This window comes from Myxocyprinus asiaticus, chromosome 21 (assembly GCF_019703515.2).
Source record: "Myxocyprinus asiaticus isolate MX2 ecotype Aquarium Trade chromosome 21, UBuf_Myxa_2, whole genome shotgun sequence".
Classification (NCBI taxonomy): domain Eukaryota; kingdom Metazoa; phylum Chordata; class Actinopteri; order Cypriniformes; family Catostomidae; genus Myxocyprinus; species Myxocyprinus asiaticus.
The window spans coordinates 19142520-19159150 of NC_059364.1; the positions used below are offsets into that span (position 1 = coordinate 19142520).

A 16631-nucleotide genomic window follows, 5' to 3' on the forward strand; every position below is an offset into this window, starting at 1 on the left:
GGAATCTATAGTCCGTATGGTATAAAAATCATTATGTCTATGGAGAGTCCTCATGAGGATAGCCGCACTAACGTGTGTGTGTGTGAGTGTGTGTGTGAAAGAGAGAGACAGAGAGAGAGATAAATATACTAATGAAGCAAGACTCTCTGCTCCCTCTTTGTTTACCAGATGCTAGACAAATGAATGCACATTTATCTTACACTGTGAGCAGTAAATGCAATAGCGGATATTACATTTTTTTATTGTTGTAAACACAAAGCAGCAGTACAACTAAATGCAATATTCCAGTGGGCCTAGTGCTATAAATATGATGTATATGTGTGAATATGGGTGGATCTCAACCCTCAAGGTAACATTTTCAGTTCTGTCTCTTTCTATCAGAGTCGATATGATGTAAGCCATAAATATACCAATGTAGCTATATTTAAAGAACATCTGAGTTGCCAAGGCACAGCTCAGGAAACTGTTTCAGGATGATGTGGAATGAGTTCACCGTAAATTTGTATATCCAAAATAACAAGTCAGATAAGATTGTAAAGTTATGTTTACAAAGAAAACATCACTGTTCCCAAGTTTAGCTCTTAAATTACTAACAAAGATTTAGGGAATGTTCATGGAAATTTCATGTCGATAATTGTTTTGTTATTTTGTCATGGAAGACTGACTCAGTGTTTCCTGATGTTTAACTAAGAATAATTCACAATTGGTCATTCTAAAAGTAACGCTTATGTGAAGTTTTGAAAGGGACTGAAGTAGTGTTTGCCCTGAGGGCTTCAAACTAATGAAGTTATGTGTAAGTAAATACCATTACAATGCTTCAAAAATGCTATGCTTTTTCCCAATGAAGAGATTGTACTGAGTGTTATGTCTCTAAAGAAAAACAGCTTATAAAATCTCCTGTTTATAGTATTTAGAGGTCCTTTGTAGGATAAGAGTTTCCTCTCATTAATAGACACAAACACTCCACCTTCATATTGTCCTTAATTGGTACTGTCAGATGTATACACTGTCCGAAGTGAAGGTGCAGCCATACACTAAAAAGCCACATAATGCCTAAAAATTGTTATGAATTTATCATGTATTCCTCCTGTGTACTTTGCCATAGCCAAAGAACAAAATTTATTGGAATATTTGGTGTTTTCTCCATTATTTTGCGCTGTTGGCAGAGAGTCCGAATAGAGTATTTTGTATTTTATCCATCCTGTGAGAAAACGCAGAAACTTGAAATTAGTTATGAGTCGGGTTGTTTTCACTTTCATATTAAGAATGAAATGATTCCTCTTAATGGTATTTTCTTAAGCAAGAGTTTACAAACATAAACTTTTAATTTAAATTGCATAATTCACAATGCTCTTTTTTTATTTCAATTTTCCACATTTTTTTCTTCATTCCAGTCTTATTTTAAAATTATTATATTGCATGGACAGAGGACTATTCTGCACTTCAGTTTTGTGGAGAATAATACAACCATTGTACTCTGTAATCACAGCTGGCTGCCAAAAGCTGCCTTTTTAAACTGAAAGCCTGTTTGCCCAGTGGCAAAGTTATTTTCCCAGTTAATATCGCGTAATAGCCAGATAAATTTCCTTACTTTCAACAAACCCACTTAAAAGGACCCACAATCCTAGAAGCACCATACATAAATAAAATTTTCCTTTGTTTCCTTATAGTTAATAAAGTTATCCTTTCAGGTAATTTTTTTCAGGTTGAGTGATAAATGAAATATTCCCAGATACACGCTCTCACACACAAATATACTTACACAATCACACATGTCCACGTGTCAGACACTGTCAGAGCAACTCTTTTCTCATGCAAAAAGTATGGAGGATTTTGTCCTCACATTACATTACATTACAACTTTGTTTTTCAAATGGTGCGATACTGCAGATATTGTTGACTTTTGTATCACAAATTGCTTGTTATATACCTTATTTGTTTGTTGATTTGCATAAAAGCATCTGCTAAATGACTAAATGTAAAATGTAAATATAAATGTAGGCATCTTAAACCAGTTGCTCAATCTCAATTAACCAATCCAAGATAGAGGTTCTTGCGTTCCATTCAAACCATGTTATACATGACACACATACTTTAAAATGCAAAACATCCCACTGTGCTAAACCTGTCACATTTCACAACTGGGTCGCCTTTCAAAATGCATGCATCAAAACGTGAAAAATAATCAAATCTATGACAAAGTAAATTCTTTCTCTTCAAGCAAACTAAAAGATCTGTTTACCAGTGTCTGTTTATTGTGTACAAACCTATACCCAAAAAGCTTCATGGTTGGTCCACAAACTTGCTGAACAACTTGGGCCAGTTTGAACGGTATACTAAACCGCCATTTGTCCACCTGTTCTGAGGAGTTTTTTTGGGTGGAATACACACCACTGTCTTCCGTTGAAGCATGTGTGTTCTTAAGGATCCAGTCCCTTGCTTGTGTTGTAAATGGAATCCCTGTGAAATTGTACATTTCAGCTGCTTTCTGCATGGGATATCTGGCAATATCCTCGTAACGTACAAGCATGTAACGGTTTTCCAGCCATTTAGGCTGACTCAAGCCCAGCTCGGCAGACATGCGGATGTTGTTACAGTTTCCTTCGAGGCTTTTCACCTGCTCATCCTCGACAGGTACGTCCCCATTCACAGCCCAGCTTTTCCAGTTCTGGTACTTACTGGCAAAAGCCACCATCCTTGATGCCAGGATGGCTCGCGGGTCCCTTACCAGCTGTATGAGTTTGATGTCCAATTGAGGGTTCTCCACTAGGGAACGAAGCGTGTCTAGCTGCTGGACCCTCACAGTTTTGATAACCCTGTGCTTTTTTGCCTGGCAGACCTCAGACGCCAAGGTCAAATTGAGCGGTCCACACCGCCTTGTCTTGCAGTGGTACCTCTCGAAAACGTCTTTAATGACAGCAGTGCAGACTTGCTCTTCACACAGGGCTATGCTGGACTCCCTGCGGAAAAGGGCAGGGGTAACATGATCCTGAGGAGGAGGACTGATGAAGTGCTCCAACATGGAGAAGTTACACAAGAAGAGATGCTGCAGGACATCCCTGTACACCCAAACAGCCATACTGGCATTTGTGCCACTCGTGCCAATCGATAACATCTTCTCCACATGCCACAGTGGCTCAAAGAGGTAAAACATGTTGGCACCCTGTTGGTTGAATAATTCGCCCACGAAGGAGGAACCTGTCCGTGTTGTAGCCATCAAGAGGATGTGCTTATGGCCTGCCTTTAAGATCTGAGTGTCATTCTCAGCATACATCTCCTCTGGATATGAGCTGTTGTCCTCCATTATGACCAGAGCATTGGAAGCATTGTAGAGCACTTGAGACTCCAAAGTCTGTGTTGCTCGTCGGAGTGTCAGCTTATCTGAGACCCTGCAAATATTAAATTAAATTAAAACCTAAAAAAAATTCCACAGTTCATATTTTCCACAGTAAAATTAACCATATTTTAATTCATCCAAATATTCTCACCTTGAAATAATATTGTTTTCCTTTTCAATGATGACAAGTGCCACAATGCAGATAAGGATGACTGCATACTTGTTCCTCATTCTCAAATTAAATTGTATTTAGAAAATGCCTTCACGGACTGCTAATAATTCGCAGATGCCTGCAGTTTTTGGTTCATCTCATATAAGAACCTAGGAGTAAAATTCATCTGTAATAAACAAAATCAAAGAGGTTACCACAGTTTTTTTAAATACATGAGTATTGGCACCATTTCCACATAGACATAAAACTCACTAACACAACAGCCTTTGGTATCGATTCAGGTCGGTGACAGATTTATTCCTTTTGGCACAGCAGAGTATAAGCAGACACAGACAATCTAAGCTTTCTTCTCAAATTAGCTGCTTGCACTGTCATTACATATCCAGTAAATCCAATAATGTAGAATGATGAGAGATGATGAGGTCCATAATACATAATAATAATAATAATAATAGCATGTTCTTGCTTACTTTTTAATGAATAATGAAAAGTATGACTTTTTGAATTTTTTGTTGTTTAAGAGATGAAAAGGAAATATATCAGAATTGGATCCATAAGTGTCACAGCAAAACTCTAAAGCCAGTTTTACATGGTATGCATTAACAGTACCGCGGGTTCCCTATTCATTTTCAATGAGAGAGAGGTGGCAGGCAGCAAAACGGAGGCGGTATTCAAAGCGGCATTGCTTTCAAAGCTCTTTCACGAGAATCCTGACACTTTGTTATGCTGAACCAATCAAACGTAATTTTTGCTTATATGTAGTCAAATACAAAATGGAGAAGAATATACTCACTGTTGTCGAATTTCCTATGCTTTATAACATTTCTTTTAATGTTCATAGAGACAAAAATACTGTAGGAAAACAGTCTTATTGTAAGCTTTGAGTGTATGACAAGTCGGTGTAACAGGCAGAAAACAGACTACAGAAACATGTATAGCTATGTTGAAGATAGACATTGCAATGTATGCAGACAGACCGTGGACCGCCTACTTCAATTTGCTCTTCTGCAATAGGTGTCTATAGTACAGTTGGGGTACTCGAGTTCAGACCTGGACCTGAGTCCGAGTCATGTGTCCAATTTTAATGGACTTGGACTTGTCACGGACTTGGATGCATTTTTACTCGGACTTGACTCGGACTCGAGGCTTTAGGACTCAGGATTTTTTTTAGAGTCCAGCCGAGTCCAAGGCATTTGTGATGCAATGACAAACAAACAAGCAATCAAATAACGTAACATAGGGTGACCATACATCCTCTTTTTCCCGGACATGTCCTCTTTTTGAGACCTGAAAAAAGCATCCGGCCGGGATTTCAAAATTGCCTCTAAATGTCCGGGATATGGCTTTGTCTTCATAATGATGTGCTCTCTACAGTTAGTACTATCATACATTCTGTGTATTTGATACTGCACATCAGTTTTCATGCGTATATGTCCTTATGTGTGATTATTCTGGATGAGAGCAGCAGCGCACTCTTTCAAAGTACTTTTTCTCTCTCTCTCACCCGCGCGCGTGTGTGCGGGAAAGAGATCACCACACATGCTCTGCCGCTCTCATCCAGAAACATCAATAACGTAAGTATACTTTTAAAAGTACGTTCCCCAACTCTGCAAATAATTAAGTAGAACAAATGTTTATCAGACTCACGTTTCTACGCAAAGCCATTTCTAACTGAAAAATGTTGACTATCAAGACAAAATCAAATGTGCTACATATTAGGGATTTTTAAACTAATATGATGGATGAAAGAGACCAAGATGGATATTGTACAACTCAGTCCGTTATATATTTGTAGTGCAACCTCTGTGTATTACCTGCTTGCGTTTCAATGGCAAAAATGTCAGAGAATATAATGAAGAACAGAAGTCTCTAGTCACCTATTATCCATTCTAAATATAATGTGAAGTCAGCTCAAGTAGAGTTTGTCATAAATAATTTGATCTTGACTTTAAGGAAGTAAGTTACACCTGGACACAGCAGGAGGACTGAAAAGTGTGAAGTGTAGTAGAATAAAAATACATTTCTAATGGTATCTGAACTTTTCTGTTTTAATTTTATGTGTAATTTTATGGGCATTATTAAATGTTTTAATATTACCATTTATTAAATGTATTAAACACATTAAATGTATTTAATTATATTACATTACATGTATTTCACCCATAATTTTTGATAAAACTAAACTAAATTGAATGGACAAATTTAAAATGAAGTAGAAATAAAATCTAAATTAAAATTCGAAATAATAATAACTCTGGTTGTAATGACTAACACAGCTTTCACTTTCTTTAGACTATGTTAGAGTGGAGGGGAAAAATCAACAAATAATTGAAAAAAGTCAACAGAACACAATAAGAAGTGTGCTGAAGGACAGTTTTGTCTTCATACACCTAAAGCATATGCTTTCATTCTGAAACCAATTTAAAGTTTGTTCAGCAGGATACTAATCATAAAATATGAATATGAAATGCAACAGAGTTTTTGTTGCATTTATATGGCACCAACAATCATCCATTATCTAATCAGCCAATCGTGTGGCAGCAGTGCAGTGCATAAAATCAGACATGGGTCAGGAGCTTCAGTTAATGTTCACATCAACCATCAGAATGGGGAAAAATGTGATCTCAGTGATTTAGACCGTGGCATGATTGTTGGTGTCAGATGGGCTGGTTTGAGTATTTCTGTAACTGCTGATCTCCTGGGATTTTCACACACAACAGTCTCTAGAATTTACTCCGAATGGTGCCAAAAACAAAAAACATACAGTGAGCGGCAGTTCTGTGGACAGAAATGCCTTATTGATGAGAGAGGTCAACAGCGAATGGCCAGACTGGTTTGAACTGACAAAGTCTACGGTAACTCAGATAACCACTCTGTACAATTGTAGTGAGAAGAATAGCATCTCAGAATACTATTCTGAGATACGGGTTGGTGCTGTTTTGGTGGCACGAGGGGGACCTACACAATATTAGGCAGGTGGTTTTAATGTTGTGGCTGATCAGTGTAAGTATTTTCCATTCATTTAAAACACAGTAACTACACAGAAACACTAGGCTGCCTTTTTACCAAGGATTCAGGGCCTCTGATTTCCACAAGCCATTTGTTCACAGCAGTTAAATCAGACATCAGAAGACTACAAAGGACAGTTCGGACTGCTGAGAGGATTATTGGTTGCCCCCTGCCCTCCCTTCAAAACTATACACTTCCAGAGTGAGGAAAAAGGCTGTAAAAATCACTCTGGACTCTGCCCACTACCTTTTTGAACTGTTGCCTTCTGGCCGACGCTTCAGAGCTCTGAGCACCAGAATCGTCAGGCACAGCAACAGTATTTTCCCCCAGGCTATCCATCTCATGAACAGTTAAAACTGCGCCTTTGAGCAATAATTAATGTGCAATACACAGCTTAGTCTTTTTATATTATCCAACACATCCTACCTTCTGCCATTACATTCCCTTTCACTGTATATAACCGATTTGTATTTAGATTTGCACTATGTATGTGTATGTGTGTGTGTATGTATGTACACTACCGGTCAAAAGTTTTGAAACACTTACTCATTCTTTATTATAATTTTTTTCACATTTTAGAATAATAGTAAAGTCATCAAAACTATGGAAAACATAAATGGAACTATGGGAATTATGTTGTGACTAAACAAAATCCATGTATGTATGTGTGTGTGTGTGTGTATGTGTGTGTGTGTGTATATATATATATATACTTGGCAATAAAGCTCATTCTGATTCTGATTCTGCCTGCTGTGGGGGTAGTTGAGGTTTACCTGTTGAAAAAGACCCTTGTTTTAGTGAGGTGATAAGGGTTACAGCTTTTTACATTTCTTACCGAAGTTGTGTCACTACATTTAACACCATATGGATTTAGAGCTTTGAACACTCTGCAAAGGTTTATAAATAGGCTTTACAAGTGTTCTATGGAAAGTATTAATGTGACAATCTCCTCAGGCTTTTAAAATGAAAACACATCCTATCCATTCTCTTTAAATTGTGTAATAATTTTGTCATAATGATAACTGTGGGATTGTTAATTAAGCAAAATACAAAATATTATTAATTAATTAATTAAAAAGAATCTAAGACTAACAGTGTTGTAATATAAATCTCCCATTGGATAGGATATTGTGGTAAGACTTTACAATCATTTTCCATTCGTTAACATTAGTTAATGCATTAGGTATCATGAACAAACAATGAACAAAATAATTTTTTACAGCATTTATTAATCGTTGTTAATGGTAGTTAATAAAAATAAAATTGTTCATTGTTAGTTCAAGTTAGTTCGTAGTGCATTAACTAATATTAACATAAACAACTTTGGATTTTTAAATGTATTACTATATGATAAAATTAACTTTAACCAATATTAATAAATGCTGTAAAATGATTGTTCATTATTAGTTCATGTTAACTAATGTTGTTGAAATTGAACCTAATTGTAAAATGTTATCAATATTGTTTATAAATTAATCTAACAGCACCAAGAAATGATAAGGGTGCAACACCAGGACACACACAAATGAACTGGGCTGTTACAGTGAAATAAAACCAGTGGCTTTAGAGCTTGTTCGACCCTAGATAACCCTGACGAATAGCTGGCTGCCCTAACCTGACATAGCTCTATTGACAACAGTTGTTTACCTGCAATTATGCATTGTGTTACCTTTATAGCAAGGCAAACAGCACTGCTTGACGGGTTAATCTGGACCATATCAATTCAATAGTGCAAATAAACTGACATGACCTCTCCCAGACAGCAAATTTTATGAATGTGACACTTTCCTACACCATGCTAACAACTAAACGGAAGGAGAAACAGCGCAATATTGTAGTTGTAAAGTAAGATATGTACCAATGGGAAAACTGTCATGGTAAATGCCATGCAATTTGTCTGCACAAAGAGTAGCATTTAGTATATGACACAATTTTCAAGCCATCAAGGAATGATAGTGTGCAGTCTAAGTAAATATAAACCAATTATGTGGGCTTATTATGCCATAGCCATCAAACTGTCAGGCACGACGGTTGAGTTGAGATCTTTACATATTCAAAACCCACTGGAGCATTTGACAAATCTGATGATCTGCTCAAGCAGAAACGGACATCACTCTGTTCATCATTCCCATACAAATTACAATAATTGCTTCTCTTAAAGCCTTATATTTTTAAATGTGTACAGGGAAATTTTTGCTTTTAAATTGCTTAAGTAATAATGCATAATAGAACTATTGTAACAGTATTTTGGTGTCTTTTTCATTGTTCAGTTAAAAAAAAACAAATAAAAACATGGCTTTGCTTCGAATTTAATATTCTTTTTTTTTTTTTTTTTAAGTTCTTCCCTAGAGATGGAAGGTACACGTCAATCCATTCCGACTGGTCAGTCATTTTAAATCTTTGGGGTAGCAAACCTTGCTCTAGCACTTTATATTAGGTAGTATTACACCGATATAATCTAGTGCCATTTTCTGTCAGAAAACATGACACAGGAAGTGAGTTAGCATGGGTATCAGAGAGGTGTGCGCAGTCTGGGGCCAGGGAGCATGTTTCATCCTTGTGTTTTTGTCCTGTTTCATTATTGAGCACTTTGCGGTTCAGCAGTGCGTGATGGCACCTTCTGGGAAATAGGCAGTGTTTAACTGGAGTTCTTGTATGAGATAAATCCACTATCACAAGTGACAGGTTTTCTTGTGTTGCCTGAGCCCACAAGTTGCAGCTGCTGCAGCAGCAGCGATGGAGGAGGGGAACAGGAACAGGGGCTGTATTTGTAATCATGGACATATCACAAAATGTAAACCTTAAAGAGACATGGCACCAAATGCTTTCTCTCGCTCTATTTTTCACCCACCAACACCCACATAAACATTATGAATTGCACTGTTTTGTTGATTAATGTGAAGGGTACAACGGGGCTAAAGGCCCCCAGGAGTAAAAGCCACTTTTGATTTCATTTTCTCCCACACCACTAAACAGCAACAAAAACTACCACCATACATTCCTTAACACCTGTTTGTCAATATACACTGCAAAATATCCCTGATCCATGAGATCCTTGCGTGCAATTTCTAAAGTTTAAATTGAGGAAATTTGATCTAATATTTAATAATTTTTTAAATGTTGCCAATTTATGTAACAAATGAGAATCCCTGAAATGATCAAATTTATTGTAGACAAAATACTTACTCCACAATTTCAGTTTTGTTCAACATGATTAAATCAAAGGTTTTTTTTAAATAACTGTCCAATAAGTGAAAGCCCCCTTGTTGCACGGCTTAAACGCCCCCATAAAACAAATTGTTTTAAGTGGGAAAATAGATTTGTTATGAACATTTTTCAAAGTGGGCTCAACTTGACTGATCCAATTACAATGGAGATTAATTTGTTTAAAGAATAATTAAGATGTTATGAAATGCCAAATGGTTAACCCTTTTCTGAAGTGGTTATTTTGAAATGTTATCTTAATTTGTTACTCTAAAAAGCATTTTTCTGTCTCAAAAGTATTTGCCCAAGTTGACCAATTTTGCCCTATAACTATTGTCTCTATATATATATACACAATATAACTTTAACCCCCCTTGGGGCCTTTTACCCCAGATGTGGGAGCCTTTTACACCAAGTGTGGGGTAAAACGCTCCTCGTCACCTTTTTTAAAAGATGAATTTTAATCAAAACAACCTTCTGTTATTATTTATTTTTACACAAATTATGTTGCTTCATTACAATACACTATTTGATCAGAAAAAAAGCCAATTTTCCTTAAAGTGTGCCATTAGCCCCGTTGTACCCTACTAACAGAAAACTGAGCTTGATTAAACTGATTCAGCTGCTATTTTGCAAAGTAATACATGGTCACATGAAACATGATATTTGGCCAAGTAACCCATTTATCCTCCTTTACCTAGTACTGATTGAAGACAAAGTTATTTGTTTTAGATTAGCTACAGTATAATGAGAATTTGTCCAGATCACAGGATAAACTGAATATGAAGCTGTGATTTGCCTTTTACTCTATGACATGAAAACAATCTTCAGATTATATCAATTAACTTTTAGCCACTATCATTTTATCTTCGTACAATTCAGACTGACTTTTTAAGCAAGAAAAAAAAAAAGTCTCAAGAAGAAATGGCAGAGATGGTGAGGGTTTCCTGTCCCCGATTTTGAAAGTAAGGTTTAATATGCCCGAAACACTTCACTGTCCATATAGTCATAGTTCAATAAGACGTAAAAAAAGAAGAGAGAATAACATGCGTATAACAACTCAACAAATTATTATTACGCATGCTATTACAGAACTTGTTAAAGTTAAAACGGCGCGATTACGGTAAAAGGTTTCAACATTTCTGCATGGCTGGGATGATATAAATTGACTAGTTTTTGAGTTAGAATGAAATCGTACCTTTCAGACTAAACGGGTCTCCAGTGGCTCATCCGGAGCATCCTGAATGGTCCCGTCTGGTACACATTGTTCCTTTGAGTATGTGAAGACCCCAAAATACTGCAGTGAGTTAAGTGAATAAAAAGGCTTTATATTAACGTTAGTATTTGACTTATAATACAGACTTCATGCCCTGATCATCTTTTTCCCCACAGACAAAAGGAAGAGATGATTCAATGAAGTTTAAAGACCCAACTTTGACATGTTTCTCTCACTACCGAGTCGAAGGTTCCCAACGTCATTTCTAAAGTCTCACAGAGTTAAAAGACAAAAATATAGATGTATCTCCATTTGCGCTTTTCTCCTTGGCAGCGTGCTGGAAACGTGTCCTTTTCTCGGCGGTCTCCAAGTTTGGGCTATCTTTGTATGATCACGTGGCCAAGCAAGAACCCCCAGTGTGAGGGTGCTCACAAGGACTTTTCTGTTTGAGGACGGCCTGGGACACTCCTCCATTGATTCCTTCATCCCCTTTCTGCAGTTATACATGTCTAAACTCCAGAATAAAACACGCGGCGTGTATACGGAGATTCCGTTCATTGAATGAGTGATGGAGCAAAACAATGTGTCTGTAATTTACAACTGAAACGACGACCTCAGTGCCCATAAAACTTTCCATAGCTCCAGCCAAACACCATTGGTACAACAATAAATTACTTTGGGATCTCTCAGACAGTGTGTAAAGCGTCTGTCAGCGCTGTAACAACAACTAGGCATTATGGTTATTTTTTGCGTGGTACCTGTGAAATAGCCTACTTTTGTGAGACAAGATAAACTTTTCAAACATCTTATACCATTTAGAACTTTTTTTTATGACAGTCGATTGGCCTCATACACTATAATTGTATTTTACTTGACCTGTGTGGATTTACTGGCAATATGTTCGTCACTAATGTTGGATGTACTGATATTTTGCACATAATGACTAAATGAAAAGTAAATAACTAAATAAAAAATTAAATTAAAATGTCAACTGACACTTGAAGATTACCAGGTCCATAGGAGTGCCACGAGGAACAGCTTCGAAGCATTCAACAATAACATCGTGTAACCACATGGGGGCAGTAATGTACGGCGTTGCTATCAACAGTTTAAAAATGAACATTACAATGACTTTTATATGCTATTCACATTCGAAGCGCTGTTGTTGTAGAATAGCCAGAAAACAGAACAGTTTTTAATTATTTTTTAATTAATGTAATTTAAATAAAATATGAACAAAAATAGTATTATCAACAGGTGTGTTTATACCTTTTGTTCATTTAGATGCTTATCCAAAGCTGTTTAAAGGTAAGGAATACTCCAATAAACTGGGCTCCAAAAGTGGTGCGCTGCCAAACTGTGTTATCAAACCACTTAAAAAAATAAATAATAAAAAGCAGTCTTTCCTTACATGGAATGCAAAAAGCAGTGATCTGGTCTTAGAATAACTCTGTAGCTGATGAAATGGAGTTTTTATAGCTATTTGTGTGTTTGCAATGTCATGCACTCTAAATGACTGCAACAACATTATTTATAATGTAATATAAACAGGACCACATTTTTACATCTCAGAAAATATTTTGGAAATGTGACAGAAAATGATTGAGTTGGTGGACGATGTAAAAGCTTCAACCCTGAGCCAAAATACATATTATATTTTCAGATCAGCTGAAGTTTGTGAGAAGATTAAAATAAAATTTCTTTGCGCCCCAGACTTATACTGTTTTGAGGTTTTTTATCCATCCAATCCAAAGATTATCTGTGATCTAAGAAGTAACATTTCAAAATGTCAACTGAATATGTCAACATTTATTCTGCTGAATACTACATTGTTAATAGATAAACTGGTATTGAAACTGGCATGCAATTTAATAGTTAAAGGCATTCCAGCATGATATGGAACTCTTATTTAGTGAATATAAAGCTTGCTTTACTGATGTTTACAATGGCCCCAAAAGATGTCCTTGTTATGGCACATCTGGATCGCACATCTGACATTTCTTTCTTTCTTTCTTTTTATTTATTTTTTTTATTTTAGACCAGGTCAGGTTATTGTCATGGTCCTGTTACTCTGTCAGTCTGGGTTTTTGTCTGACAGGACCGTGGCATCATCGTCCCATGTCTGTCTTGTGTTTCATTGTCTGTCTTTGTGTGAGCGCATGGTTTCGGTTGAATTCCCTGCCGTGCGCTCTTCTGTCTGTTGGGTTCCATGTCCGGAGCATGGTGTCTGGATCCTGACTTCATGTCTGGTTCTGTTTCGGTCTGTGTCGGGATCGGGACACTCATGCTCCATGTTCTGTCCGTTATTGACGTGGGTGCATCGCGCTTATGTCATCTTGGCGGCATGCACTCGCATCAATAGTTTATGTCTGTCTCTCGCGAACACGGGTGCGCCTCACGTTGCGCTGTGCACACGGGTCGCGAGCTATCTTGTGTTTCATTTCCGGAGCATGGTGTCTCAATCCTGACTTCACTGTCTGGTTAAGTTTCGGTATGTGTTGGGATCCAGACACTCATGCTCCATGTTCTGTGTCTGTCTCTCGCGAGCTGTCTTCACGTTGAGCTGAGGTTCGGTCACTTCGGTCTGAGATTTCGGGTTTGTGTTTGGATAAACTCTCACACAGGTGTCCTGTCTTGTTTTTGTCGCCTGCTGCGTGTATCGCGTAGCATTTGCCTCGCAAAGTACGCTCAGATTTAGCTTAGTGTGAGTATATGTGGCATCGCTTTGTTTGGCGTTGGTACGCATTCTCTCGTCTTGTTTGTCGTTTGGCACGAGCTTATATTGTCTTGGCGATGTGCGCTTGTGCCATTGTGTTTTGTTGTCTTGTGAGAGCACGTGGCTTTGTTTTGTTTCTGTATCGCCGTATGCCTCTCTGTCTTACGTTATACCCCGCCTCCTTGTTTACTTATTATTAGCTCATTTGCCTCACCTGTCCACTGTTAACCCATTTGATTTCTCTCCCTATTTTAGTCTCCTCGTGTGTGCTGTCCAATGCCAGTTTGTCTTGTGTATTCAGTCGGTTGTTTGTTTCTTGTCGGTCTAGTCAGTTGGTCCTGTTTCCTGTCTCGTTTTGTTCCTGTTAATCCCTACCCGGTCCGTTTTTCTGTTCCCTGTTACCCTCTGCCCCAGCCTGGACTATTTACTTTGTGTTTTTCCCCTTCGGGATAGTTTATGTTTATTGTTTTTTCCCCCATCGTGGGAGTTTGTGTTTGTTTTTTGTATTAAATAAATTCCTTTATTTTTACTCTGCACTTGGGTCCTGAGCCTTATTCTCTGATTGTGGCAGGATATTTCTTTCTTTCTTTCTTTCGGAAAATGTACATGTCCCATTTTAGAACAGGATAACACATATCACAATAAATGCGATATCTAAGACCTTTTATAGTCACGTCAGAAACAGATTTAAGCAGATGATAATATATTACATAAATGGCAAATCTGTTTGTCATCCAAGGTTTCATATTTGTTTTTTGTTTGTTTGTTTTTTGCATAATCCACACTGCTGATGCATGACTGATGCACATGGTCACAATATACAATACATTTCCAGGGTTAATCTTATGATAAACAGTGTTGAACCCACTGTCCCTATTTTTTTTTTTTTTTTTTTTTTTTTTTTATGATTGTAAAACCAAACACAAATTCAAAGAGTTTACTTTTTGTAAAGGTACAGCAACAATTTATAAAAATTATCAACATTTTTTATCAAAATTCATTGTTTAGTGGAAAGAACAGAAACAAACCAACAGCAACGCAACAAACTTTGTAAAGTATATGCACTGTCAATGCAACATCTTCATAGTCATATTAATGCAATCAATATGGTCAATATGGTTGCAGCAACTGTATACAGTGTCAGGTCTTCACTGTGGTGTTCATTCAGAGATGCTTCTGGTATACAATGCATTCATAAAGTATTCAGACCCCTTCATTTATTTTCACATTTTCTTTTGTTGCATCCTTATGCTAAAATGCTTTAAATAATTTTTGCTTCACATCAATCTACACTCCATACCCCATAATGACAAAGCAAAAAACATATTTTTAAAAAGAAAAACTTTAATATCACATTGACATAAGTATTCAGACCCTTAAGTCAGTGCTTAGTTGAAGCACCTTTGGTAGCGATTACAGCCTCAATTCTTTTTGGGTACGATGCAACAAGCTTTGCACATCTGGATTTGGGGATATGCTGCCATTCTTCTCTGCAGATCCTCTCAAGCTCTGTCAGGTTGGATGGGGACTGTCGGTGGACAGCCATTTTCAGGTGTCTCCAGAGATGTTCGATTGGGTTCAGGTACGGGCTCTGGATGGGCCACTCAAGGACATTCACAGAGTTGTCCCTAAGCCACCCTTGCGTTGTCTTGGCTGTGTGCTTAGGGTCATTGTCCTGTTGGAAGGTGAATCTTTGGCCCAGTCTGAGGTCCTGAGCGCTCTGGACCAGGTTTTCATTAAGGATATCTCTGTATTTGTGTTCAGCTTTCCTTCAACCTTGACCAGTCCCCCAGTTCCTGCCACTGAAAAACACCCCCACAGCATGATGCTACCACCACCATGCTTCACCGTTGGGATGGTATGGCACAGGTGATGAGCGGTGCCCGGTTTCCTCCAGACATGATGCTTGGAATTGATGCCAAACATTTCAATCTTCATTTCATCAGACCAGAGAATCTTGTTTCTCACAGTCTGAGAGTCCTTATGGTGCTTTTTTATGTATCTTGCACTGAGGAGAGGCTTCCGTCTGGCCACTCTGCCATAAAGCCCAGATCGGTGGAGTGTTGCAGTTATGGTTGTCCTTCTGCAAGTTTCTCCCATCTCTACACATGATCTCTGGAGCTCAACCAGAGTGACTATCGGGTTTTTGGTCACCTCTCTTACCAAGGCCCTTCTCCTCTAATTGCTCAGTTTGGCCTGGTGGCAAGCTCTAGGAAGAGTCCTTGTTGTTCCCAACTTTTTCCATTCAAGAATTATGGAGGCCACTGTGCTCTTGGGAACCTTCAATGCAGCCTAAAAAAAATTGTAGCCATCCCCAGATCTGTGCCTTGACACAATCCTGTCTCTGAGCTCTGCAGGCAGTTCCTTTGACCTCATGGCTTGGTTTTTGCTCTGATATGCATTTTCAGCTGTGAGACCTTATATAGACAGGTGTGTGCCTTTCTAAATCATGTCTAATCAACTGAATTTGCCACAGATGGACTCCAATCAAAGTGTAGAAACATTTCAAAGATGATCCAGAGAAATGGGATTCACCTGAGCTAAATTTCAAGTGTCATAGCAAAGGATCTGAATATTTATGTCAATGTGATATATATATATATATATATATATATATATATATATATATATATATATATATATATATATATATAAATTTGCAAAGTTATCAAAAAATTTTTTTTTTGCTTTGCCATCATGGGGTATGGAGTGTAGACTGATGTGAAAAAAAGAAAATAATTTAAAGCATTTTAGCATAAGGCTCCAACATAACAAAATGTTAAAAAAACGAAGGGGTCTGAATGCACTGTATGTGTCCCTGTAGGCTGGTTTTGAGCACTGCACGATGATGAAGGATTACTGTAGGTTAATCTGCTTGCCTGCCATCTGCCTGCTCCAGACAAATTAAATCTGAAAGCAAAGCCACATTCACAAATGTTGATGAAGGTAAATTGGCAGGTGTTCATTTTGTGATCCA

At 37.6% G+C, this 16631-nt stretch overlaps 1 protein-coding gene across 2 annotated transcripts; it reads right to left on the minus strand.

Moving 5' to 3' along the window:
- Window positions 1-297: 297 nt before the first annotated feature.
- Window positions 298-14133, minus strand: LOC127411792 (carbohydrate sulfotransferase 3-like). 2 transcript variants are annotated; one of them, XM_051647570.1, is made up of 4 exons: window positions 13869-14133; window positions 10921-11019; window positions 3489-3675; window positions 298-3389 (listed from the first exon to the last, which is right to left on the minus strand). In XM_051647570.1, the coding sequence occupies exons 3-4, from the start codon at window positions 3566-3568 to the stop codon at window positions 2192-2194; spliced, it is 1278 nt and encodes a 425-aa protein (XP_051503530.1). In that variant the 5' UTR covers window positions 3569-3675; window positions 10921-11019; window positions 13869-14133; the 3' UTR covers window positions 298-2191. The 2 variants fall into 2 exon arrangements, with proteins under 2 accessions (XP_051503530.1, XP_051503529.1); XM_051647569.1 differs by lacking the exon at window positions 13869-14133 and having other exon boundaries at window positions 10921-11290.
- Between the last annotated feature and the right edge of the window lie 2498 nt (window positions 14134-16631).

Excerpts from the sequence above, each read along its gene's own strand:
- LOC127411792 (XM_051647570.1), bottom strand. The coding sequence starts at position 3,568 with ATGAGGAACAAGTATGCAGTCATCCTTATCTGCATTGTGGCACTTGTC. Across the intron at positions 3,390-3,488 it reads GAAAACAATATTATTTCAAG|GGTCTCAGATAAGCTGACAC; the intron begins GTGAGAATATTT and ends TAATATTTGCAG.